This window comes from Montipora foliosa, chromosome 6 (assembly GCF_036669935.1).
Source record: "Montipora foliosa isolate CH-2021 chromosome 6, ASM3666993v2, whole genome shotgun sequence".
NCBI lineage: Eukaryota > Metazoa > Cnidaria > Anthozoa > Scleractinia > Acroporidae > Montipora > Montipora foliosa.
This window is the reverse complement of record NC_090874.1, coordinates 3,799,346-3,825,917: the sequence shown is the minus strand read 5'-3', so window position 1 is coordinate 3,825,917 and position 26,572 is coordinate 3,799,346. Positions and strand designations below refer to the sequence as shown.

Below are 26,572 nucleotides of genomic sequence, written 5' to 3'. Positions count from 1 at the left end.
TTCGGTGACCCCAATTTTTTATCGCGCAAAAGTGATGGGAAGGCCAAAATGAAACTATCTGCAAAGTTAAAGTAAAATTCTGTAGAGCGGATTCAGAGCTTCCTTAAATTTTCAGTTAACTCAGGTGGCTCTGTATCTGCTCCACAGAATATTCTTAAACTTTGCAGAAAATTTTATTCTGGCGTGCTAATTACATTTCAGAAATACAAAATGGGGTCACCGAGTTTGTTTTTGAGATATGAGCCGCTATAGCAAAAATATGGGGTGTTTTTGAAGGGCTTTTCTGTTGCCATGGTAACTTTTAACGCCACAAAAAGAACCGAATCTTTTTCAGCAATAATTGGTGTTATGGTACCATAACATTGCTGTTAAGTGATAAAGTGCTGTAGTGTCAATCCACGAGCCGGAAAGTCTCATACCATGGAGTGGTCGCCTCTAGGCAACGTTTCCATCAACCCTTAGGAGTACCCTAAGCCAATATCAGTAAGATGGGCGAGGGAACAGGTCCTAAGTTACAAATAAATACACGCTGTTATCTATAAGAAATGCTGGTACCACGGGTGACGTGCATTTAACAGGCAAAACAATTTAAAACTAAATTATCTTCTCTACAAGAAGTCATATCTTATTTTGATTGTAATCAAGACTGCCACATTTACGGCGGGCCGTTTAACAAGAGAAATAAAACATCGACATTTTTTAGAGAAGGTAACTGAGAAAAACTTCTTGATTTTCAACCTCGGTGATATTAATACTTAAAAAGGGCTGGCTACTCATACAAACAGTATCATGTTTTTACTTAGCCAGGCCGACCAGTTTTTCGGCTCGAAATCTAAGGGTGCGTTCGATTGACCGTATTCCGGAATAAGGATGCGTGGAGTGATGATTCAAAACGGTATGGCTGACGTTTTGAAGCAACAAGGATAATAAAGAAATGTTTACAATAACATTTTAGCAGGTGTTTGACAATTTTAATGCAAACCTCCGTAAAAACGAAGGATTTCTAACTTTTATTCTATGTATTCCTATTCCGGAATACGGTCAATCGAACGCACCCTAAGTGTCAAATATAGCAATCACATCGCCGTAATCACAGGAAACTTCGTTGAGTTGAAGTGCTTTGCTACACCTGCCAAGTTTTCAACGTTTTTAGCAATAAAGGGTCAACGTCCGCGTTGGTAACCAATGATGCAAGGGAACAGGACGTATCGTTGTAAAACAAACTGAAAGGCTCTGATTTTCAAGGCAACTGAAAGAACAGGATGAGCTTAAAGGGAATTCCAAAGAGATACGTTCTCTCGATATTAGTTTTCTGGGGATTTTTTACGATGTACGCGATACGGACAAACATCAACGTGGTCATTGGGGCAATGGTGAAAAACCACACGGTTTTTGTGGATGGAGTGGAAACAGAAAAGGTAAAGATCTGCGATTATAAAAAAACTTATTTGAAACTGTCTTAGCCAAAGCTGTGAAGGAGTGCGGGAGGGGACTTAGAGGCTGAAGTGTCGGGCGACGCGGAAGACAAAGGGCATCATTAATTTGTCGGGGCTTTCCTTCTGGAGGAGGAAAATTATTCATATGTTTGTGAGGTAAGTACTTCAGTCATTCCCGGCAATGGGATTTGTGACAGACGGAGCCTGGCCAGGAGGAATATAATCGCTGTTTCTATTGCCAAGGGTTAGCAAATTAAAATCGAATAATCGGATAACTACCTGTAGTAAAACAAAATGGAACATTGGGACTAGGGGACGTTTAACCTTCTTTACATCTTTATTTTCAGCTGTTGCTCGTCCGATTATGAACTCCTCTTAGCAACACTTCTCATTAGATATTTTTATCTCGTGTAATTAATACTCTACATAATCCGACTCTTACGTTCATTGGTATTTTTCAAATACTCTCTGTTTTGCAGGGAGCAGAATTTCAATGGAACTCAAAATTACGAGGTAACTTACAGAGAGTAAACTTTTAATCAGCATGCGTGAGCGCGCTTCGCTAAAATTAGGTGCGACTCATTTGTGGGTTTCAAGGTGGACTAACCAATAATAATGTCAAATTTTCTAGCGCTGGGGCGCTAATTGGGGAGACACTATGAAATCAAGTCAATTTAACTCAAATTAAATAGAACACTGGTTTTCGAGGGCAGGGGGGAAACCGGATTACTCTGCTCTCGGAGCAAGGAACAAACCAACACTAAATCTCAACTAATAAATGTCACGGACGCAGAGTCTGGGAAACGAACCGGGCCACGAAATGCACATTGGTCGGAGAGGACTGCTCTCACCAATGCGCCATCTCTGGTCCTCAAACCTAACCAGTCTCAAGTAATAGAAATAACTGTACTTCACATGTCAGTTCTTGCCTGATTTTACCTTATTCGTGTCGTAGGCGTGGTCCTGGGGTCGTTTTACTATGGGTATGTGGCGTTACAGATTCCCGGTGGTTGGTTAGCCGTCAAAGTGGGAGGCACGCGTCTATTTGGTTTGGCAGTCCTTGTAGCGTCAGTTCTGACCATAGTGACGCCTATATCGGCACGAGCTAGTGTGATTCTACTCATAGCTGTCAGAGTTGCAGAGGGCCTGGTTCTTGTGAGTACAAAACTGAAGTGTGTGTTTTTGTATTCAGTATCTGTGACTTCTCCTTTCATTTTTATTAGCCTGGGAGTAAAGGTGCACATACGTGTTGCCAGTATCTTGCAAATATTTCATGAATTACCGATAAGACTTTATGACAACCAAGAGAAACGCAAAATTCATAGAACGTCAATAAAAAGGAGAATGGCAGAAAACAATCTTAATGAGCGATGCGAATATAAAGGCCTGCACACTCAGCACGTGCGTTTTCCTTTTTGATACTCGCCTTCCGTCCACAAGCATCCAGCGGATCCGGCATGCGAATCCTCAACGTTTTGATCCGCTCTCCAGAGTGGGAGTTTTAAATACGCAAAGAATTTGGAATCGTATGGACGGTGTTAAAACCGGTGACGTCACAAAGTCAGATCCAGTCTTTACCGCGTCAATATCCAACATGGCCGCTGAAAGAAAATGATGTCGCTTCTCTTGTCGCCATTCTCCTCCCCAGGGTCCGCTTTTCTTTTGGTCAGCGCCAAGAACACGGACTCTGGCCACAGCCAAGGCAGGAATTCCGCGAATCACGGACTTCCGGCTTTTCTGCGCATTCTCAGTAATTCGAAACAATAACGCTCGTCAACTGTTATGACATAAAACTATTACAGCGACTTCGCGTATTTGTGTTCTTGACGCTGACCAAAGGAAAAGCGTACTCTGGGTACGAGAATGTTCTTGTCGACAACTCGTACGCCTGATGGTGCAATGCTCTGTTGTCAAAGTCATAGGATTCTGAATACTTGAATCGAGATGCGTGTAATTTGATTTGAATACGTTAAGTGTAGACGTGAAAATGTTTGGATCCGCAGAGAAAAAGTTGCAGAGTCAAAAATATCCAGGGGCCTAAGAAACGACGAAACAATGATTTTATAGATTAAAAGAAAAAGAGGAAAACTGCTTGTGCAGCAACGATGTGGAATCACCAAATTTGAGGTTTTGACGACAACTTAAACGTAAAAATGCGAACCTCTCATCCTATTCTTGTACCCGGAAACCGCTCGTGCCAATTTATTTTTTGGACCATTTACCGACATTGTACAACGGAAACGATATGGACTAATCGCGAAAGACTCTAGAAAGTGCAAAGTAATATTTTGAGGTAGCGTTATCGTCGTCGTTGCCGTCGTAAATCTCAAAGTAGGGACCTTTAGATCGGAGGGCGAAGACGACTACGGGTACGAATTATCCGTTCTGAGCACGCGCACTTCGAAAAATGTCGGCCTACAAAGCTTATGCGCATGTTCAGTACGGAAAACTCCTATTTGTAGTCCGAGTCATTGTAGTCCGAGTAGTCCTCGTCTTCCGATCTAAATGTTCTTAGTCCTTCCCTAACGACGTGATCTGAACGAATTAGAGGTTAGGGGTGGGTACGTGGGCTCCTGTCGACAAGCTGCCGCGTCAATTTTCTCTCCAAACATCGTCACTGTTCGTACGAAATTTATTTCTGTAAATTGGGAACACACTTCACAACCCGGAGGACTTGTGAAATGATCACAATAGCTCTGGAGTTAGATTTGCAGATGGTGTTGTTTTTGCCTTCGTTGTCGTCCTTACCGTTTGAAATCCAGAGCCAGTTCCGGTGGCTCAGTAGGTTGAAGCACAGGACTGCCATGCGGGAGGTCGTAATTTCGACTCCGGCCGGACAGACCAACACTCAGGGTCTTAAAAGATCTGACGAGAAAGTGCTGTCTTCGTAATAACATCCGCAAATGGTCAGACTTTCAAGTCTTCATGGATAAGGACTATAAACCGAAGGTCCCGTCTCACAACCTTTCCTGTTAATCACACACTGTTCGTGAAGAGTAAGGAGGTAGACTACTTACTAACCCTAACTTATAACCCACACACCCACAAATTTCGATTTTCCAGTTTTTTTTCTAGGTTATATTTCAAGAGAGGGAGCGAACTGGAAACGGTATTTGGCAACTGTGTCACACATATAAGCGTCCGATATGTATGCATGAGGTTTAATGTCTCTCTATTGCGCCTTCGTACTGAATTATCGCTGATATTTTATCATTATGAACATCAGTAGAATATAAGCTTTCACGTACAGATTTGCTCCCTTGATAGCGTAGATAGCATGCGGTTTATGTTAAAAGAGAACCAGCTGCGTGAATGCTGGACCAACGGCAAATGAGAAGGCGAGTGGAAAGTGAGAAGGCCGAATCGACCAGATAAACACCAAACCACCTGCCTTGCATGCTGTTACCATGGCGATATTTAGAGCACACACATCTCTGATCAATCATATTTAGTATTGTTGTACTACTACTTGTTGTGCTAGCTTGGTATTATTTTATTCATAGGGTGTGCTGTTTCCTTGTAACCATGCCATCTGGAGCAAATGGGCGCCGATTATGGAGAGAACCACACTTGTCTCGATTGCAGTCACAGGTAAAAAGATGTTTCTATATGTCTACCCCTTGAGTTCCCTCTTCCGCTTTAGTCTTATTTTCATTTTTTTACTACGGCTTGCTCTCTATAAAAGTCTTTCAGCGGTGTTCCTTGCTCTCAGTTAAGAATTTCCTTGAGTTTCACAACCGCTCTTTTAACCTCATTTCCTTCGAGAGCCCATCCTCCGAGACACAGGGGCAGTCAGTCGAGGCTGGAGAAACGACGACAAAAAGGACGCTAAATACGGTGCAAGGATCATTTCTCTCTTTTGTCTATAGCCCGCACTTTAAATACTGAGTTCCCCTGGAATGAACTATGAGAGGGTGATGTGAAGTGCTGTTTTCTACCCAGGTAAGCCATGTGAGCGTTAGCCTTACTGATGGAAATGGGCCCACTCAAGGACAGAGAAAAACTCTGACCAGGGTGGGAATCATCCTCTCATAGTCAATCTCACATAATCTCATAATCACCCTCACATTACCCTCTCATAGTTAATTCTGTTGAAATATTGTTACACGGCCAACGTTTGCATAAACGTAACCCCTTGAACTGAGTGCCCCTGGGTCGAGAGCCGATGTCTCTCTGAGGATGAAAAGCGCTTGGAATAATTGGTGCGTCTCTTCTTTTCCGTCTTTTAGGTTGTACTGTGGGTAGCATAGTTACCATGCCAATTTCCGGTCTATTAACGAGGTATAACTTCGATGGGGGTTGGCCTGCCGCCTTTTATCCATTTGGTAAGTAAATTGGAACCCGAAAAATTGCAGTTAGGGAAGAAAAACCGATCTTAGATAACCGGCGGAGAAACCTTGTAATGCGGAGCTTCCAAGGCCATGTTCCAGTACGTTCCTTGCCATCGACACGATCATGAGGTTGTGACATCACGTGACGTCATCCTGGATTTGCGTTTCTCAGAAACTTATTAAAATTACCAATAATATCGCAAGACTATTCAAAGTTCAGAGAAATAAGGAAGTGCTATTATCCCAGTACGAAGAAAATACCTGACAAAAACTGGTTGGCATCAGGTGAAATAGACAAGATAGTACTTAGTCATTTGATGTCACAGCTGCAGTATTTTGTACCTATACCATAGCGCCATTTCTGACGAATTGCCACAGGGCACACACACACTCATATCAAAGGCCAATAACGGAGACGCAGTGATAATTCACTATAGAGGACTTATAAGTAAGGTCCACTCCAAACAAGAGGAATGACGTGTTTACTTGTCACAGTATGTTCTACTCTTCTTTGGGGGGTCTTCGTTTTCCGCATACCCCCGGGCTGAGTGTGGGCAAAACGGAGTTCCTGTGATAATTTACTTGAACTGACACACCGAGACATTGTAAACAACACGACAACAACAGCTATGATGTGATTTGCTTTTTACTGTTTGATGTGTTATTTTCCCTCGGGGAGAGGGGGGAGGGGGAGGAGGAGGAGGGAGAGGAAGGAGAGTAGTGTCTTCGTTTTCCGAAAGAAGGCTCGGACCTCTTGTTGAACACTATATTTCATTGGCTGTAAAGTGTCGTACTTCCTATTGTTTTCTGTGATAAATACATTGTTATCTTTGTTCGCTCTATTGTTTTTTTCCAGTCCTTCAGTCCTTTCAATGAGGAACGACACGAACCTTTTCTGGGGCCTTTTGTCTTCGTTTTTGTACACCCCATTTTATGATATTCCTTGTCCCAATAGAATTAACGATAACAAAATTTAAGGTCTTTTCCTCCTTTCCAATAAAGTCCAGATAACAGGTTCTAAGTAGTGTCGATATGTGAATATAGATATTTTTTATTTTAAAGGCATTTTTGGTATCCTTTGGTATGTAGCGTGGTTTGTTTTTGTGTTTGAATCCCCATCCGTTCATCCAACCATAACAGAAGAAGAAAAAAATACATAGAGTTAAGCGCCGTCAACACAGCTGAGGTGAGTTTACAAACCAGCACATGTTTTCCCAGTTCTTTGATTACCACGTAAATCTGATCTTTTTTGATTGAACAGGTTGCCAAAGGAAGTGTCCCCTGGAAGTCTATTCTCTCTTCATTGCCTGTGTGGGGGATCATAGTGGCAGCGTTCGCGTCAGATTGGGGCTTATATGTGTTGCTAATATGCGTGCCGCTGTTTTTACTAGAGGTCCTACACTACGACGTGGCAGAGGTTCGTAGTTCGGTTTCTTACTTCGCAGTGTGAATACCTCATTGGATGGATAAACAAAACTTCAAATTATTACTTTTATTTGTATGCATCTCTGCCTACAAAGCTTTAAACAACTAGAAACTAAAGACATCAGTGAAATATTGATCGAACGAGTCAACACTAAGAATCTTAGAGGACCTAAAAAAATTAAACTTACCCAGAGTTCACTCTACAAACTACGGTCTGAACTCGTTCAGATTCCAAGCACCCATGCAAGCTTTGGAACACTGGTCTGACTGATGAAATACGCCGCTCTGCCCCAATTATTAATGCTTTTATCAAACTGTTGGGAAATCATTTTTAAGTGAATTATCTATTTTTCACCTTACTTATGTTGTTTAATTGTACAGCTTTGTATTTGTATTTGTTTTTTAGTTCTTCAGTGGACGCTAGACCTGTATGAGGTTCAAACTCTCCGTGTTTAAATAAAGTGATGTGTGATGTGTGTGTTATTATTAAGTAATTAATCCAAGTTTATAAATGTTATTATTAGTGATAACAACTTAACTAAGTATCTTATGCAATACTGTAAAGGATTTCAGAGTCGTGCAAATAAAGCCTGTGGTTGTTGCTGTCACTGGCATTTGGTACCGGTTTACCATCCATTTTGCGTGACGTGGAACAGGCTTAAAGATGGTTTTTCTGGCAAAATATATATTCTTACCTTACCTAACATCCTGAATTGCTCCAGTGTTCTTTTTCTTTTTTCGAAGCAAACTGCGAGGTTTGTGTGAGGTTTGAAAGCTACTTATAAGTCAGGTCACAACACACACGAACGCAGAGGAAAACCTCAGCTATTACCCTTCTCTGTTACATCGTTCTCCTTTCCCCCTTATTATCTTATTATCCTCTTTGCTGTACGATGGAGAAAATCAAGCTTCGTTGCCGGACGCTAAGGAATAATATGAATGGCATGCTAATGGTTTAGAGGACACTTGTGATGTTAATAATCTGTACTCCATGACGCGAATGATGTTGAAGTTTGGAAGAAGAGTAAGGGGACACTTCGTGTCGCTTATTGAAATCGCCTTGCATCTAATTAAGTTCATTTCTGATCACAACTCTCTTTGCCCATAGACCCTATGCAAAAATGGCTGCCTTTAAATTATTCTTTTGTTCATATTCAAAATAGCACAACTAACCTCGTTCGGGATAACAAATTCCTTAGAATTTTTGTCTCAAAAACGAGGTTAGTTGGGCTAATTTGAATATGAACAAAAGAATAATTTAAAGGCGCCCATTTTTGCATAGGGTCTATTCTCTTTTTGAGCTAGCAATCACGTTACTGTGACGGCGTTTTAATTTTAATACCCAACCTCGTTCCCAGGAGAGAAGCCAGGGAAGGGAAAAGGTCCTGGGAACGAGGTTGTTTAATACCGTTTTTTATTCGTGTCCATCACAGGTGGGATTTGCGGCCGCTGCTCCGTTTGTTTTTAAAGCAATAAGCTGTCCTCTTGCAGGAATCACTGCAGACCTTTTAAGAAGAAATCTTCTATCCACCAAATCTGTTCGGTGCTTGTACTACGCCACAGGTAAGAGAGGTTGGCTGGTGAGCAATATATGTAACAGGATAGGGTGTGGTTCGAGGGGCTCCATCTTTGAAGAGGCGTATTTTTCCGTTTTCCGACCTACACCCACGTAGTCTCTTTCGCAAACAGTAGTTCGGCTCGTCAAGCACGCAGCCTTTCTGGGACCGACACAGCAGTTGCAAAGGACTTTTATACCATGTCGACTTCCTTTATATTTGCATCGACGACGAGCGTTGATTAACCGTACCGGTTCACGTATTATTCAAAAGTCGTCCTCTCGGATTTATTTTCTCCTTTCTTTTCTTTCAGGCGCAATTACGGCTGGTTTCTTCATATTAATAGCGGGTTATATGAAGAATCCCAGCATGGCAATCGCCTGTATGTGTATTGCTGGGGCCGCCCATGGATTGGTTTATGCAGGATTCCAGGTCAATATTTTAGATATTGCGCCCCGTAACGCGTCTGTTGTCATGGGAATCTGCAACGCAACCGCTAACACTGCAGGATTTCTCAGCCCGATGTTAGTCGGATTTATTACACGAAAGAAGGTAGGTCTTTTTTGAAACAGTACATTCAACGAAGTTTTGTTACTATGTTAAAAACTAAACTTCTCCGTATGTAAAGGAATTCAGGTGACCCTCGGATTCCAGATTCTAGCCCGTGGATTCCGGATCCCGAATAGTGAATCCCAGATCCCGAATTGTGGGTTCTGCATTCCATGATTCGTTCACATTCACAACTGAATGGAATCAAGAGCCGTTCAGCCAGTGTTCCGTTATATTTGAGCGCTAATAATGGAAAACTGTTACCGATATATTTTGCCGAATAATACAAATCATTATCCGCGAGAGACTCTTCCAGAACAAAAAAAGGTTACTTTAAAATAGTGACGTAAGCATTAGCTGATGTTTACAATTGTAACATAAGCTAACGCCGTGACCGATCAAAAGAACCAACAAGGACTGGACACTATTCAAATTCCGCTGGCACCACAAACAGCTGATTTATTGGGTTTATGTCAGCTGATGCTTCTCCTTGGTTGGCACACTAATATTGACGTGACAGTCACACTTTGAAGCAAAAGAAAAAGAAAGTAACAATGATTTATTCACTTTTGCCACTTCCGGTTTACCCTGCTCATGCGGATGCTGCCCGTGTATGTCAATGTGTAAACGAAAAACCTTAAATAACAATGACCACAACCAGGTTTTCTGAGCCCGCGAGAGTGAGCACCCCCAGCAAACCATTGTTTTAACGAAAACTACTGGTCAGCAACCTGGTTCTGGTCATTGCTGTCAAAAGTCGGTCATCACTTCTTCTCACATTTCCCTTTTTATTCAACTTATACGACGTACAGTCTACTTTAGACTTCAAATCTACTTCAACGAAACAAAGATTTTAAACAAGCTGAGTAGATTCACAATAGGCGAGGCAAAGAGTTGAACCCGGATCGATGGCTTCACCTTGCAGTTTCCGATACCCACTAGACTAACGAGACAACCTACCGGAAATCGAATTTTATGGGATATTGCGTCGTGTAATTGTTACGAAATGCCCAATGTCAGTTTGAGGGATGGAAATTAGTGTTGACCTCAAAGGTCTTCCTGTGTTAACACTGGACAACAACACCCACTCAATATTGTCTTTATTTCATTTAAGGTGGCTCAAGCCAGTTTCAACGATTCCAAGTGACGCTCTTATCAGAAGGATCGGCACCACAACGTTGTATCATGTATTAGCAATATTCTGGTACCAAATGAAACACGAATTATTGCTGAACAAGATACAGTCATTATTGTGACGTCATATGTCACCGTGGCAACGAGCAAGCCCTGTAAAAACACCCTTTATTTTGTCTTTAGTTGCTTATATCTCAAAAACAACTGAACTCGGTGACCCCCATTTTTTATTCCTGAAAAGTAACCAGAAGGGCAAGATGAAACTCTCTGCAAAGTTTAAAAAAATTCTGTCCAGTGGATTAAGAGCCACCTTAATTTTGTGATTGTGTTAAGGTGGCTCTGAATCCGCTGAACATAATTTTTTTAAACTTTGCCGAAAGTTTCATTGTGGCCTTCTTATCACTTTTCAGCGATAAAAAAGGGGCCTCATCGAGTTCGATTTTGAAATATGAGCAACTAAATCCAAAATACAGGGTGTTTTTGTTGTACGTTCCCGTTGCTAAGGTAACTTATTACATCACAATAATGATCACATCTTGTTTGGAAATAATCGGTGTTTCATATGGTACCATAACATTGCTGTTATGTGATACAGTGTTTTAACGTCATTCGATCTAAAGAGAGTGTCTTCTAAGTGTTGAAACCCCTTAGAGCCTCCTTAAACACGAAGATGCGCTATAAAAGGCGTGGTGCTTTAGGCACATGCAAATGATTTATCAATCAACCGTGGACGCAACCGAGCTCTGTGATAATTTGTGCAATAAAAAAGCCCTTATGGCAATGTGTCCGTAATATGTCATGAAATGTTACCTGTCGTTCTATTTTTTAATCCCCAGTCCATTTTCCTTGCGCTAGAAATATCTCTTAGAAGTTCCATCTTAGTTGCCGTTTGTTGATCACCATCTTGAATAATTAATCAGTGGTGCTTGAATGAATTGGAACAAAAGCAGTAGGTGAAGCGACCTCTTTTACAGTGCGTCTTCGTACTTTTTATTTTTATTTTTCAGACGGCAGCTGAATGGCGCACAGTATTTTGGATAACCTTTCTCTTCTATAGCATTGGTACCTTGGTATTTTTTATATTTATTTCAGATAATAGACAGCCATGGGACAAGGTTGAAGGCGTATCTAAAGAGCCTACTTCTGAAATAGCCGTAACACCTACAAAGTGACACCGTGCTTGGGTACAAACTGACTCAAATTGAGTACTCGGCATAACACGTAGCGTTGGAAACGTTGCAAAGATAGTAGATTTTTCAATTTGTAGTGGATATAAAAGGCCTCGCAAAATATTGCAGGGAGATGAAAGGGGTAGCCATACAGGACACGGGTGTCCTGCGATGTTTGGATAATCTGATTGGCTTCCAGTACGCACAAGTTAATTACACACGACGAGAAATCTCTGGGCCACATTAATGGAATAGCTCCCAATAACAGTCGACACAAATATTATTTCAAATGAGTTCAGACCGAGACGCAAATGCAGTTTGAAACGTAGGCCCATGACTCATACCAGCTCGGCCGAAGGACAAGCGACTGCCAATTTTCTAAAATTTACACAAAACATGCAGCCTTTTTGCGATACGAAATCGCATAAAAAACATGTTTTGTGGGGCCGAAATTTAACCTTTCGAAAATGCAAAAAAAAAAAAAAGAGTTTGGAGGCACTTAAATGCAATTCTCTTGCCCTCTCAACACTGTTTTTAAGGCAATGGACAGCCTTCGGCAACCGGCATGGACCAAAACTGAAGGTGGCATGGAACACATTTTTTAAGCAATGGAAAACCCGGCCTTTTCCAAAAAATTGTCTTGAGTAAAACTGAAACAGAATACTTTCGAAAAGCATTCTTACAATATGTCATAAAATACTGAGGTCGCAGCCAAGTTTAACGATGGTGAAAAAATGAAAGCAGTTGTCGCGAACAAAAGCCTCAAAATGGAGATTCATTAGCTCTTTTTCCATTTCCTCGCAACAAGGGGATACAACTGAGAAAACTTCTAAAAAGGAAGTTTATTTCCTGATGACCATAAAACTGAAGGCCCAAGGTGAGACATTCTTTGAGGAGCCGGATATCTGTGTTATTTTTATGGATATCACAATGAGGGACATCATCACAGATCTAAACACAACGTACAAGTCAAAATAAAAACGACGTCAGATTTTCCTTTGATAGCACACGATTATTTGTAAAAGATATAGATGTTATTTGTTCGTCTGCAGCCAGTCCCAAAGCTCAGTGATAACCTAAAAAAGACAAAAAGTTTTCCTACTTAGAGGTACATGTAAATGTTAAAAACGTTTCATAAAAATACCGAAGAAATTTCTAAACTTATGACTGATTCAACTGAAAAAAACATTCATATAACGTCACGTGCACGAGCTTTAAAAACCGCATTAAAATTCTTTATATAAAGAACAGTAATGAGGCCCGGCTTGCTTTCCTTGTGTGCTAATACAATAAATACCTCTTACTAAACTCGTTTTCTCGGTCCGGAAAAAGAAGTTAGGGACGGAGTTTTTTCCCGTTGATTTATGGCCCAAGCGCCGTAACGTACAGGACGGACCGAGAAAACGAGGTTAGTAAGGCCCGTTTTAAACGTCGCATTTTACATGTGCCGAATCTAATCTTGTGCTTACATGTATATCTGTTCAAAATCAGAGATATTTTGTTCATTGTAGAGAGGGACTAGAAACGAGAGTATTGCCATGGCAACATCTTAATGAGAGTCACTTTGTGCCTTACCTGATGTACATTACTGGTGCCAAGTTCGAACAACACCCATCCAATATTTTCGGATTTATTAAAGGAATATGTGCAGTAGGTGACATCATAAATTTTCGAATAAAAACGCGAATTTCTCGGAAACGACAGAAGATATTCCAAAACAGAAAACACCAATCTTCATCCTTTTTAGAAGTCTTTAAAATAAGCCGAAGACATTAATCTTTTTTTCATTCATAGGCACTTAAAGATGGCACAACTCTTGCACTTCTCTCATGCTCTGACACCTATGTAGAAATATCACTCGAGTGCGTATAACACTACATGTACCTCGTCATCTGTGACCTTGAACGAACTCCTCATGTAGTTTTTAAACTTCTCTACCTTTCTTGGAAGACCAGGTCTCTGCAAGAAAACCAAGGAACATGTAATAAACTAAAAAAATAAAATAAAATCCTTGAAAAAAAAAAAAAAAAACCAAAGAATGTTCACAATCTCTCTCTTGGTTTTATGGAAAGTTCCATATCACACTGCAATATCAAAAACTAACCTTTTTCAACTGTGTTTTGATTTGGTCAATGTCCATCTAAAGTTACGAAACAGAATAGATCATCATTAAAATTGAGGACTGTAGCTCATGATATGCTGCAGTAATGCAGCCTCCTTAGAACTCCAATCACTGGCAAGAAGGACTTTTCATTGTGTGTTACATTAGCGATAACAGATGTTACTTTCTATAAGTAGGCAAGAGGACAAAACCTACTACAGTACTTACTACTAAGAAAAATATCATTCCTGTTTCTAAGATAAAATTGCAAGTGGATGAATCTATCTTACTGGTTGAGGAGATTTGGAGGCAGACTTTTTGGTCTCTTCTTTCTTTACTTCAGTTTTGGGAGTGCTTGGCTGCCAAGGGACAAAAAATAATAAGATTCAACCATTAACCAACAGCTCTGATTCAAAAATGAAATTGGATCAAATGAAAGCAATACAAATAATTGTGTACAGCCAGCTGAACACACCTGTTTGGCTGTAGTCTTATTAGCCTTTTCCCTTTCCTCAGCCTTTGGTGTTTTCCCATGTTTTGCCACACCCTAAAAATTAACAATGATTAAAGGTGTTATTATAAATTATGTACCATGCAAAAATAATCGACTTTACAAGGGCCATAAAAAGGCACCACAAGGGCCACTCTGAATTTAACTCTCTCTAAGCAAGTCCTTTCAAGAGAAAGTCTTATCATCTGGAAAGGCAGCAGATTTGGACTTTGGACTTTGGACTGTAATTTTATTGCAATTTACAGCCTACCACATGACAAAATAGCAGTCATGTATACAGAGTAAAACAAATAAAACAAACTATGTTGCGGAAAATAAAATAAAATATGATTTTCTTTTGGTAGTATCAACATGGCTGCTGACCGTGCGACTGAAACACTTTAAACCATGCAAAACACATTGTCGCAATGCCATGGTGCCTTTGTACATGTAAACCTAGCATTAGCAAATGAACCCCATTTAAAAATACAATAAATAAATATGGTAAGGAACCAACAATCACAAAAAAAAAAAAACAGCTGACAAGAGAGAGACCTATTTTATGGTACCTCTCTCTGGCACCTCACTCAGGGGCTGCAAATTACATCTGAAAGAGGGAGGGGGGGGGGGGGGGGAGAGAGTTTTTGGAGAAAACAACAAAGTAGGGGAACTTCCACTTACATTTGTGAACTTTCTTTTTGCATCTTCTTTTCCTCCCTTGAACAAAAGAGCACAGTATGAAATACAGAGAACACTACATAACAACTACATTCTGACGAGTCATTCTGACAATGATGACATGAAGTCATCTAAAGGTGATCATCACTTATTTTACTTTTGAAATGACTATTGTGTCGTTTGGGAGTGAACGTTACAAAATGGGATGCAGTTACACATAGGCAATGAGTATTGTTGATACATGCATGTACAGCCGGTTTCTCTACTCGAAACAGCCGCCTCCTTCAAGTTTAACTGAAACTTCCCTGTGTCTCTATCATCCTAAGAATTGATTCATAGTTCAGTGAATATAATGCAAAAACACAGATAAACAAATTATCAAACCTTTTTCTTGTTCTTTGCTAGCAGGCTTGTGATCATTTCATCTTGCTCTTCACTTTCATCATCGTCATCCTCATCATCATCTTCGTCATCATCTTCGTCATCTTCATCATCACCTTCTTCATCATCATCATCATCATCATCATCACCTTCCTCTTCTTCAGAACCCTCTTCATCTTCGCCTTCCTCGTCATCGTCATCCTCATCACTCTCCTCATCACCACTTCCTGCTTTCTGTTTACCTTTAGCTTTGTCCTTTGCTTTTTCTTTTTCGACATTCTTGCCATCTGCCTTGCTCTGAAGAAACAACATATTAAACCATTGCTGGCGAGGTCTTATACATACTATACTATTACTTATCAACAATGAAATGATATATGAAATTGATCATATTACATATCAATTAAGGTTATTTTGCCAAAAAATCAGAAAAATATTGCAACAAACAGCACCTAACTCCCTAAAAATTACTTTCGATTGTTTGCCAAAAAATATTTAACATTATTTAAAGTTCATAAAAATGATTGTTCTTACAGGTGGCTTTGGAGTTGTGTTCTGTTTATCTTTCTTCTGCTTGGTGTCTACTTCCATTTTTTCAGAGTCTTCGCTTTCCTCTTCTTCCTCTTCGTCATCTTCATCTTCATCACTTTCATCTTCATTTTCTGCTTTAAATTAAACACAGTAACATAAAATGGAAAAAATTAATCGCCTCTCATATCTCCTATCTACAACATGGAAAGATTATACTATTCTTTTCTCAAAACTGGCAATGTGGTTTTATTGAACGGTAATCCACTTTTACAATATTATTATAAGTAAAAATATTGAAAGGTCTGTGGCTTTGAATTAACAACAGGGGAACATGTGTGCTGTGATGCGTAACCATAACATTGAAGTTGTGTTGCTGGAAAAGGGTGCTATTACAGCATTTTCCGCAGTTGGTCTACCTCCCCTCCCCCCTATTCCACTGTTTGTTTTTTTTTAATCAGTGTGACAGGTGCCTGTCTCACATGGTGCGTAAGTGCCAATTGCTGGGTTGACAGGATTTCCCAATCTCTATCTTGGAGCTGGCTGCCAACAGTGGAAGTGCCTGGATGTTTGAGGAACCCAACCTCCACTTGGCGACAGTCATTAACAGAAAAGAAAGTTCTATGGTTTACATTTTTCGCCTTTTTGTCTCACAGATCCACTCACTTTATCTTCTACAGGTCCAACAATTATTACATGTGTAAAAAAATGCCCAAAAATATCCACAGAATGATTCTCACAGGTAAAGCTCTACATCTCTTTTTACTGCTGTTCTGCTGAACTGTTGGGTTTTTTTTGGAAAACATGATTGATGGTTAGAACAGAAAATATGCCCAAAAATGCTCGGAAAAATTATTCTAAAAATTGACGTAAAGATAGCAGAGTAACAATAACTCTCAAAAAAGAAACGACAGTTTTCAATTTACAAAACATGTTTCGACATACTCATGTCATCTTCAGTTGCAAATGAGCTTTTTCAACGGTTGCAACATACCTTAACATAAATTCAAATGTACAACCGTTGAAAAAGCTCATTTGCAACTGAAGATGACATGAGTATGTTGAAACATGTTTTGTAAATTGAAAACTGTCGTTTCTTTTTTGAGAGTTATTCTAAAAATTATTCTAATTTTTAACTTCAACCACCACAAAGCTTACCATCTTCCATACGAGCCAGTTTCATTGGGGGTCCCTTGGGAGTTTCTGGTGCTAGAGGTCTTTTCTGGTTAAACCAAAATGATCAATATTTTTTAATTAGTGCCTAAGAATTAACTCACATTGTCACAAAACTGCCAACTAGACAGCGAACGCCTAAACCTAGTTGAAAGGAACTTTTCATGTAATAATGGGGAGTTTCATGTGTGAAAGCAAATAATCAAGGGCAACAAAACAGTCAACCATTTGCCTTGTGAGTTCTCCTGAATAGTAATATAATTTTTCTTGCATGCGATGGGGAAATCAGCATTGAAGTGATCAGTCGAAGAATTGTTATGTTCAATATTTATTTACTGAAGGTTTTAGGTGTTATTTGTGACCCCAGACCAGCCAGTTTACTCCATCAGAAAGCAACGGTCTCATTTATCTCTTTCAGGGCTGGCGCAGTGGTGAGAGCACTCGCCTCCCACCAATGTGGCCCGGGTTCGATTCCCAGATTCGGTGTCATATGTGGGTTGAGTTTGTAGGTTCTCTACTCTGCACCAAGAGGTTTTCTCCGGGTACTCCGGTTTCCCCTCTCCTCAAAAACCAATATTTGACTTGATTTGTGTTAATTGTTAATTTCAATTTACAGTGTCCCCAATTAGTGCTTCAGCGCTAGAACGACTAGACACTTAAATAAAGTTCCTTTCCTTTTATAAGCCGCAACCAAGATTTTGAGCCCTACAGTGCCGCTGAAAGATAGTACAGACACAAAACTAACACGCACAATATGTGTACACACGTTTTTTTTACGTGTCCAAAATTGCGATCATATATGTGTTTGTTTCTTTTGTTATTCATAACCATAATTTTGCTTTTCCTGTTATTGTTTACCGAAACAAAAGAATAAATTGTGTGACCACCAACCAGTCGAAAATCTACACACGGTACGTCACTTCAATTACTATCAATTTCAATCTGCAAATTCTGCCAATGAAAACATCTACAGTGGGGTTTGCCTAAAACGTGGAATCCGGAATCCTGAATCCAGAATAAGAAATCTGAAATCCGATATAAGAATTTGAACTAAAGTCACTTGGCTTACACTAATTTGCTAAACAAAACGAAAACAAAATGATGAAGAAACAATAAAGCTTCTGGATTTCTTATTCCGAATTCCAAATTTTAGGCAAACCCTCAACAGTGCATTAGTTTGAAGTTTAATACCCTTTAAACATGCAACAATGGTCTCTAAAGATGAGCAAAACTAAAATACCCTGCATTGTTTTCTGCTTACTCCTTGACAAAAAATACAGACAGTTCAATATTCGTTTTATTGTCGTAGGCTTGATTTTAGAAGGATACCTTATGCGTTATGATAAATCTTCTGCGCTGATGTAAACAAAGTAACCAAGGGCTCAATTCTGTATGAGGCGCATTTCACTCAATTCTGCTTAAACATGACCAGCAGCCCTTCAAGGCTTTGATATACTGGCAGTGCAAGGATTTTTAAATGTAGGAATATCAGACGGTTTGTTTATTGCCGCTATTGAATTGACTGCCTGTTAAAAAATGTTGCTTGCAACTGAAACACTTTCTGCAGATGGTTGTAAAGCCTACAAACAAAGACGAGTTGCTTGCAGGCATCTAAAAGTTTCTGGGACACAGTAACACCTGATAAGTGTCAGCGATACATAAGCCACCTGAAAAGGTTCTCCTAACCGTTGCTGAACGCAAGGGAAGAGCATCAGGCTACTGAAGCTACATGTACCAAACCAAACGGCTCCTTTAGGAGCCACCAATTATAATAAAAGCCATGACCAATTGCAACGACATTTAACGTTTATTGACACAAATTATTTTCTTGATAGTGCTGTTGTCCTACAGTGTATAAACCACACAAAAATATGATATCTCTAGTTTTAAAATCAGTTAGAACATTATTAGAATGGCAAAATACTTTATCTTGAATGCGGAATACAATGTATCTTTAAAAACTTCTGATACCCTGTTAATCGACGAGTCGAATCGGCCGGTAACAGCATACAGAATGATGCGCAGGTAAGCGTTTATACATGTACTACACATGATTCTCTAATTACATGTACAACGTTGCCACAGGTGATTCAGACGACAAAACACTCCACCATAGACACTGATCTTTTCAGTAATACTATTTGCAACATTGTTTATTGATGAACCATTTCGTGGACATTACATGAATTAAAATCCTGTTTGTCATGTGCCGGCAAGCGTGTTTGACTTCACTGTCACGCTGAAAATCCACCCCAAAAAAATCATTCTTAACTGTTGAATTCACAACAAAACAATAATTGAAGCTTCAAAATTCTCAGCCTTAAATGATGAATTTCTGTACAAAACTGCTAATGAGCAGCCCTTTGCTGAAAAGTTGTGTTTTAAAGTTTACGACTAAACAGATGCACTGGCATGAAGTTTGTTTGTTGTCGCTCTCAAAGCTTTCATGTAAATTTCAATGTTCAAAAGGTTTTTGTGTGCTATAGTCTATATTTCTCCAAAAGTAAACTTGATGAGTTTTTCTGGCTTTAGAATAAAAATAACCAGCCGGAAGGACTTAGAATAAGCTGATGTTTACATTTTTTGCTCTTTTAATGACGCACCGACCAGCGAACATGCAAATTATTTTCACATTCACCACTGTCTTTACATTGCAGATGATTGCGCGTAAACAAAGACAAGGTGACAAAAGAAAGACAATAGGAGAGCTCATAAATACTAATGAGCCTTTTTGTGTTTGTGTTGACGCGCATCCGCGTTTTTTTTGACGGGTTTACGCATTTGCGTATGTGCATTTTTGTGAAAACTTGGTTCGCTTATCTCCAAGCTGCCCTGAAAATTAAATGAGGAAGACTAAACACAGCTAACATGTTAAGTCACACTCAACACTGTTTTCCCCGTGGAGGATCACGTAATTATTTTCCATTATTTTATTTAACTCTTACAAACACTCCTGTAACATACATGTACTGTCAGTATATACTGTAAGTATATACAGAGGTGTACCATGTATTGTTATCTTTTGAGATTATAAAAAGACCATGATTATTATTATTACTATTATCGAAAATTATAGCTTACAGTGTACCTTTGAAGCTACCTTTTCCTCTGGATTCACAAAATTTATGGATTTTTCATCTGGAACAGGAAAAGATAAGCTAATTTTTGTAACAATCTTGTTTCATGTTTAATAATTGAAGAAATTTAAAACAACCAACTGTGAGAAAGCTAACAAATAGGGGAAAAAGCTACCTTCATCAGATTCATCATCATCACCGGAATCTTCGGTTATAAACAATTCTGATGAAAAAAAATATATAATAGTGACCAAGCCATCCAAACTACATGTATGTGTAGATTAGAGCAAAGCACGATTAAAGTCTACTACAAACCAAATGGGACATATTTGACATAAAGATCTGCAATAGAACTGAAGGCCTCCACAAGATATTTGAGAGATTTAACATGTTGAAAGAAAACAGCCTCAAGCCACAGAGGCACACTGTATAAATTATGTAATTGACCTGAAAGGAGCTTAATGAGAGGTTAACACTAATCACCAAGGCTATCGTCCTCGTTTGAGAAGACAACAAAGTCTAACTGTTTGCTGAAGTCATTACAAAATCAGTGACAACCTATAAATTATGTACAGTGTACACACAATATTCAGATGCTCCCTACACACCACAAATGTGCTAACCAGTCAGATGCTCAACAGCCATTCTTTGTAGGTTTAGGCATTTTGATTGTTGTTAGCACATTGCATACCAGTTCAAAATGAGATTGTTTCACATGAGCAAACACTTACCTTGGTAGACCGAGCCAGTCAGATGGACAGGACCAGACCCTGAAAGAAACACACATGATCAACATCTTGCAAACATGTACTGCAAATTGCATGTATGTAAGAATACAATGTACAAGTTGTAACTGGTTGCTGTTAACTAGACTACGCTAGGTAACATTATGTCAACTATTGCACAATTTTCTGTAAGTACACAAGACCTGCATAATGTGTGGGGACTGACCTATAATTCTAACATAAAAAGAATAGTTACTTTCCTGTGGGGACTGACCTATAATTCTAACATAAAAAGAATAGTTACTTTCCAGAAGAAAGCAATTAGAATTGTTGCTAAAGTTCCCTTTGATTCCCATACAGATCCTATTTTTCGAGATCTCGAAGTTTTAAAATTTAGTAATATTGTTTTGTTTCATTTAGGCAAGTTTATGTTTTTCTTCTCTAAAGGTTTACTTCCGAATTCATTTAATACATGTTTACACTGGCTAATTACATTCATCCTTATAACACTAGAAACTCATCTAATTCCAATTTTTATATTCCATTAGTTCGAACTAATATACGAAAATTTTCAATCCGCTTCCAAGGCCCTAAATTTTTCAATTCTCTTGACAGTCAAATTAAGTCATCTGGATCTACCGCTCAGTTTTGCAAAAACCTCAAAAGATTTCTTCTTTATCGTTAGTAGCATCAAATTCTTTGAAGTATTTACGCTTTTGTATTTTTGTGGATAAATGTGTGTGTGTGCACTCTTTCGTCTTTTAAATAATATATTGTATTACGTCCCAGTGCTATCTTAAACTTAATTTCTTAGTCTAATTTGAGGAAGCCCATAGCTCCATAAGCTCTTATAGTTTCTTTATGGGCTTCCTCGCCTTTTTTACAATTTTTTGTATTTTGTTTATTAAATTGGATACATTATATGTAATCATGGCAAATAAAAACCTTGAAACCTTGAAACCTTACTATACTAACAAAGAAACAAGTTGAAATACTATTAACTGTTCCATGTGAAGAAACTTTTCTTACCTTCAACAAGTTTAAAAACAACGGAAGATGGGAACCCCAAACCGAGCCGACACTGAAAAGCAAGTTTTTGATTTAAGCAAAATTCATTCAAATGAGTAATCAATAATTATTTGAGATATCCACTCTGATAGGAAAGGACAACAGACATTGTCAAGCAAAATGATAGGTGATAGCCTTTATACTGCAAGTTAACACTTACTGTACAAGGCAAAACTACATTCCATGCTCAAAATCACTGTCAGTTGTGGAAAAAAAAATTCATATTTTCCAAAAAACTAATTTTAAGTGAACGTGTAGACTAAGATGACACATAACTGAAAATCAATGGAAATGTCTTCAAATACAGTGCCCGTAATAATACACTGGAACACTTTCTTTCGAATTGGGAAAACGGGCATGTCCTACAGTGTAACCTGTGAACTGCGAGGGCAACACTAGTTATTTCTCCCTTAAGAGTCTTGGCACAGTAAGTTGAATTTATTCGACAAATTTGTTTATAGTGGATCAAATTTCCAATGTATCTCTATGATGATTTGAAAGGACACAAGTTCTGTCACCAGCAAGAAATTTCTCACAATAAAGTTAAAAATGAAACCATTGACCCCTGGAAGTGAGAATTAAAAGATTTCACTTGTCTACATGTAACACCAGATGATTTTACTCGTCAACTGGGGGGTCTTATGGCAGCCGAGGAGTGCGTGGGTGAATTACGTCAGGGTCAACTACATGTACTGTAAATTGATTCAGAAATACTTCTTTACAGTTGCAAAATTATTATTTTTATTTTTTATATTAACACTATATTACATGTATGAACAAAGAAGATATCAAAAACTAATAAATTGTTATAACTTCTTCAGAGTAGTGTGCTGCACTTGAATATCAATAATTTTAGGCTTTCAGTAGAGCAGAGTTTGCTACCTGTTCTGTTTCTCCACTTTTCAGTGAGAGAATACTGTATGTAACGGAGTTTTGACTAATATCTTTTGTTGTAACTTCCACTCTGTTTCTCTCATTAGGCTTGGCTTTGGCAGCTAAGCAAGCCTGTAAGCAAATTGAATATAATCTGGTCAGGTTTATACAATACCTGTACATGAAGTTGAACATAGATTTATCAAAATTCTTAGATAATTTTTAAAAAGGTCTCTGGAAAAACACATGCATTAGCCTGCGAGCAGGCTCACTCTCTGCAGTGGAGGAGAAGGAGAGCCTGCACACGTCCCTCTGAATTTTGAATGCTGCCTCCTGATACCATGCTGAGAGAGCTGTCAAACATTAGCGCAATCAGCGTGCACTTGAAGGAAACATTGAAAAAACAGTATGCCTTGAGTTGTGTATTTGAAATTGCTCAAGGAAAAAACTCCCAAAAACTGTAAAGAAAGGAAGCCTGCAGATGCTGTAAGGTGTAGCTGAATATTTTGTACGGCAATTTGTCAAGTCCCTTTCGCTTGTCAGGGAAAAATTTAGCACACAAACTTGAAAGGACAGAAATCGTAATAGAGAAATGCCTTTTCCCTGACTGCATCAGGACTCCACTGTGTGACAATTGTCAACCACAACTGCTGCCAAATTTCGGTAAAGCGCAGCAGAGTTATCACACTTTAATACTGGACAGATATTCTAATACCTACACCATTCTACTTCAAAGGCCTATCAAGTATTTCAAAATTGGAATATTTTGTTTTCAAGTGTACTGGAGTATTGCAGAGTTGCAGCTGAAGCAGCTGAAATGCCCAAGTTTTTGTCCAAATTTGAACGGCGATAATGCTTTGTCTAGGACAGGAAACTACCGTGGTGACATGAAGTCGCCCTTGTTGTATTTCGGTGGTTACGAAAAACATTTGGAAGATAAGGCTTTTCCCGAATCCTACAGATAACAGAGATAGACCTTCACTTCCTTCCAGCAAAGAAGCCATTGCATCGTGTTGATCAACCTTTAATTATGTCAAGTTACAGTAAAATTGCAACATTCTATGATTTTCTCAAATGCATTTCTAACTGTCTTATCTCTGCAGCAAAGTGCATTTCTTATTATCTGAGCTTGTCAATGGTGACATCACCAAGTAATTTAATTTCAGCCAATCAGTATTTTGCATCCAAAATTCAAAATTCAAAGCCATGCGGCCAGGCCCTCATTCTACCCCCAACCCCAGTCCCTCGGAGAGCCTGATCGCAGGCTACACGTGCATTTGTGGAAGTTTTTTTTTTTTTAGGATAGAGCTGCCCCTGTTGTGAGGAACATTTGCCTGTGATATAATTATTTATGTAAATTAAAGTTTGACACTGGGGACTTTGAACCTGGGTCTTTGTAAAATTAAGTGTATGGGTTCCTGGGATCCACAGAGATTTGGGAACAGGTGGTATAAGGCACAGCCACTGGGTTAATCGTCCCAATCTGAGAGCACTTGACAGTCCAACCATTACTTTGTACATGTCATGATAAGAACAGCATTTTCTCATTAATAATTTATTTCAGCCTAAAATTATTGGTCTGGCTTTATTTCACAGGAAATGCTGTACTAATGCTCTATGTTCTGAGACAACGGGTGCCTACCCAAAAAGGATTTACACTGCAGATTAATTGATATTGTAGCGAACGGTAGTTGTTGCTACCCCATTTACTAAACAAACTGCTGACTGGTTATTTGTCTAGAGAGAGAATATCCTATTGCCAGGCCCCGTCTTGATCATTCTTTGGGACATTAATTAAAGAACCCACAAACTATTCATAAAAACATGGGCACAGAGTTTGTGGTGTTGCACTCTTACTTAATTAAGGTCAAAATACCTCATAGGTTAGTTTGCACCTACATGTACGTGAAAAAAAAGCCACATAAAACAAAAGACAAGCAATTGCCCTAGGACTACCTACCCCTACTGAACACCCTCACATACAGACTGTAAAAACTAAGTATTTTAACTAACCCGAAAACAGGCGCATACCCCAACCAAATCAGAAAAAACAGTCTTTCATACGTAACCATTAAAATTGGTGCCCTTTACATGTATCTCAAAATGAGACAAAATGTTGTAGAGGTCTAATTGTCTAGCAAAAGAATTTTCCAAATTACGAACTGTTTAAATTTTCATTTCACAATCATGGTATACCTGCCAACTTTTCCCAACTCAAATGCGCAAGATTTCAGTCTGCTTGTGACCAGAATTTCCGAAAATATTCCGGAAACTTCCGACGATATACCGAAGACTTCTGAATGCTACGGAACATGTCCAAATATATTCCTATGACTTCCGAACACGTCCGAAGCTATTTGAAGCTTTTCTGATGGCTTTCGAACGTATTGAAGACGTTTGAAAGCTTTCGTGATTGTTATGAATAGCAAGAAATAATACATAACAAATAACAAAGTGGGAAAATCCGGCTCAAAACGTTTGATAAGTGAAACTACTGTCTGTGCTAGAGCTAGCCTAGTAAGTTGTAAGTACAAAATGACTTCGAGATTGAACCAAACGAATGCTGGATGTCTTCTGTACATCGTCAACGTCACTGTATTTGTGGTTGCTAAATTGGTATGGCTCCTGAAAGTCAAATTGAGATGGGATTCTCACTTGCTGAATTTCATCAAGAAATGCTGTCCATCCCCACATTGCTCTCCTTGCTAAATTGTTTTGGAGTTGAAAAAAAAAACAAAACTATTTCTTGCCATCATACTCAGCTTGATGATATTTCTGCAACACTTACTAACATTTTTTTTTTAATTAATTAAATACCAATACAAAACTGACTGTAAACTGGCAGACGGAAGCGAGGATCAGACTGATCGTAAGAGAATCTCATTCACATGCACAGGGACAACACGACACTAGTGACAGTGACTGACATGTAAAACCTCTAATTGCCATAGATCACTAAACTCGACTTCGTTTCCAGTCCCTCAAATGCAAACTGAAACGCAACATTTTAGCGCGTTCTGATACAGTTAGGACTCAAACTCGACAAGTGCAGTTTGTAGGAACATTTACATGGAACATTGGATTGAATTTGTTAGTGTGCTAAAGAACAAGTCATCCGGATTCCCAAGTCAGTCGTGAGAAATTGCTCGCAATGCGTGTGATCGACGTCTTTGGTCCGCAGGCGTGAGACTCACGCAAATGTTGGCAGATATACAATGGTGAACTTATAACTTTTCTTGCTGCTGTCATGCACTGCATTGGGAACTCCACTAGGTAAGCAAATCACGTACACAGTCAACTTCGATGTAAACTACAATTTCTTCATTTTACTCGAGAAACCCACAAAAAAGCAAACGGGCTTTTCATTCTGTTTTCTTCCCTGGTAAGCCACTGATGTAAAATAATATTATACAGCACACCGATTGCATGTGCCACAAACTACACGCGTACCTGAGACACAATTAACTTTTGTTCTATATCTGCTTTGCTTAGCTCTTCATCTTCAGAATCCCAGCTATATTCTTTTTTATCTTTGCTTAGCTCACACCCTGTAGGTAGAAAAACGTTAGAACAACATGATTACCGGAGAATTACCTAAAGTAAATGTCTTACCCCAGAAAAACTCCTTGTCCATCGAGGCCATTTTGAAAAAGAACAAGTTGCACGTGTTGGCTGGATCTCACTCTCTCTGAAAGGGGTAGGTACGTCATGTACGGGGACACATTGGAGTAGGTACTGCATGTATCCCTTACTATATTATAAGGTATTTACACACCCGTGATGAACAATGGATACGCGTGGGTATACCCGAATTCTATAACACTACAGCTGTAGTAGTAATCTCGGATTATTGAAGTGCGTTTGACAGTCGCTTAGCC

General features: G+C 39.1%; 1 protein-coding gene and 1 pseudogene across 2 annotated transcripts; one reads left to right on the top strand and one right to left on the bottom strand.

Annotated features, from left to right (window-relative positions):
* Positions 1-871: 871 nt before the first annotated feature.
* LOC138006361 (vesicular glutamate transporter 3-like) lies at positions 872-12,581 on the top strand (annotated as a pseudogene).
* LOC138006362 (nucleoplasmin-like protein ANO39) lies at positions 12,423-26,448 on the bottom strand. Of its 2 annotated transcripts, none has more exons than XM_068852638.1 (16): positions 26,307-26,448; positions 26,145-26,242; positions 22,704-22,826; positions 21,783-21,834; positions 20,760-20,798; positions 20,204-20,251; positions 20,040-20,089; positions 16,937-17,000; positions 15,785-15,915; positions 15,254-15,547; positions 14,873-14,908; positions 14,177-14,248; positions 13,992-14,060; positions 13,705-13,740; positions 13,485-13,559; positions 12,423-12,676 (listed from the first exon to the last, which is right to left on the bottom strand). In XM_068852638.1, exons 1-16 carry the CDS (start codon positions 26,335-26,337, stop codon positions 12,635-12,637), a joined length of 1,260 nt encoding a protein of 419 aa, XP_068708739.1. In that variant the 5' UTR covers positions 26,338-26,448; the 3' UTR covers positions 12,423-12,634. The 2 variants fall into 2 exon arrangements, with proteins under 2 accessions (XP_068708739.1, XP_068708740.1); XM_068852639.1 differs by having other exon boundaries at positions 15,785-15,912; positions 26,307-26,447.
* Between the last annotated feature and the right edge of the window lie 124 nt (positions 26,449-26,572).

Excerpts from the sequence above, each read along its gene's own strand:
- LOC138006362 (XM_068852638.1), bottom strand. The coding sequence starts at position 26,337 with ATGGCCTCGATGGACAAGGAGTTTTTCTGGG. Across the intron at positions 20,252-20,759 it reads GACTGGCTCGGTCTACCAAG|AATTGTTTATAACCGAAGAT; the intron begins GTAAGTGTTTGC and ends TTTTTTCATCAG. Across the intron at positions 17,001-20,039 it reads AGGAAAAGGTAGCTTCAAAG|AAAAGACCTCTAGCACCAGA; the intron begins GTACACTGTAAG and ends TGGTTTAACCAG.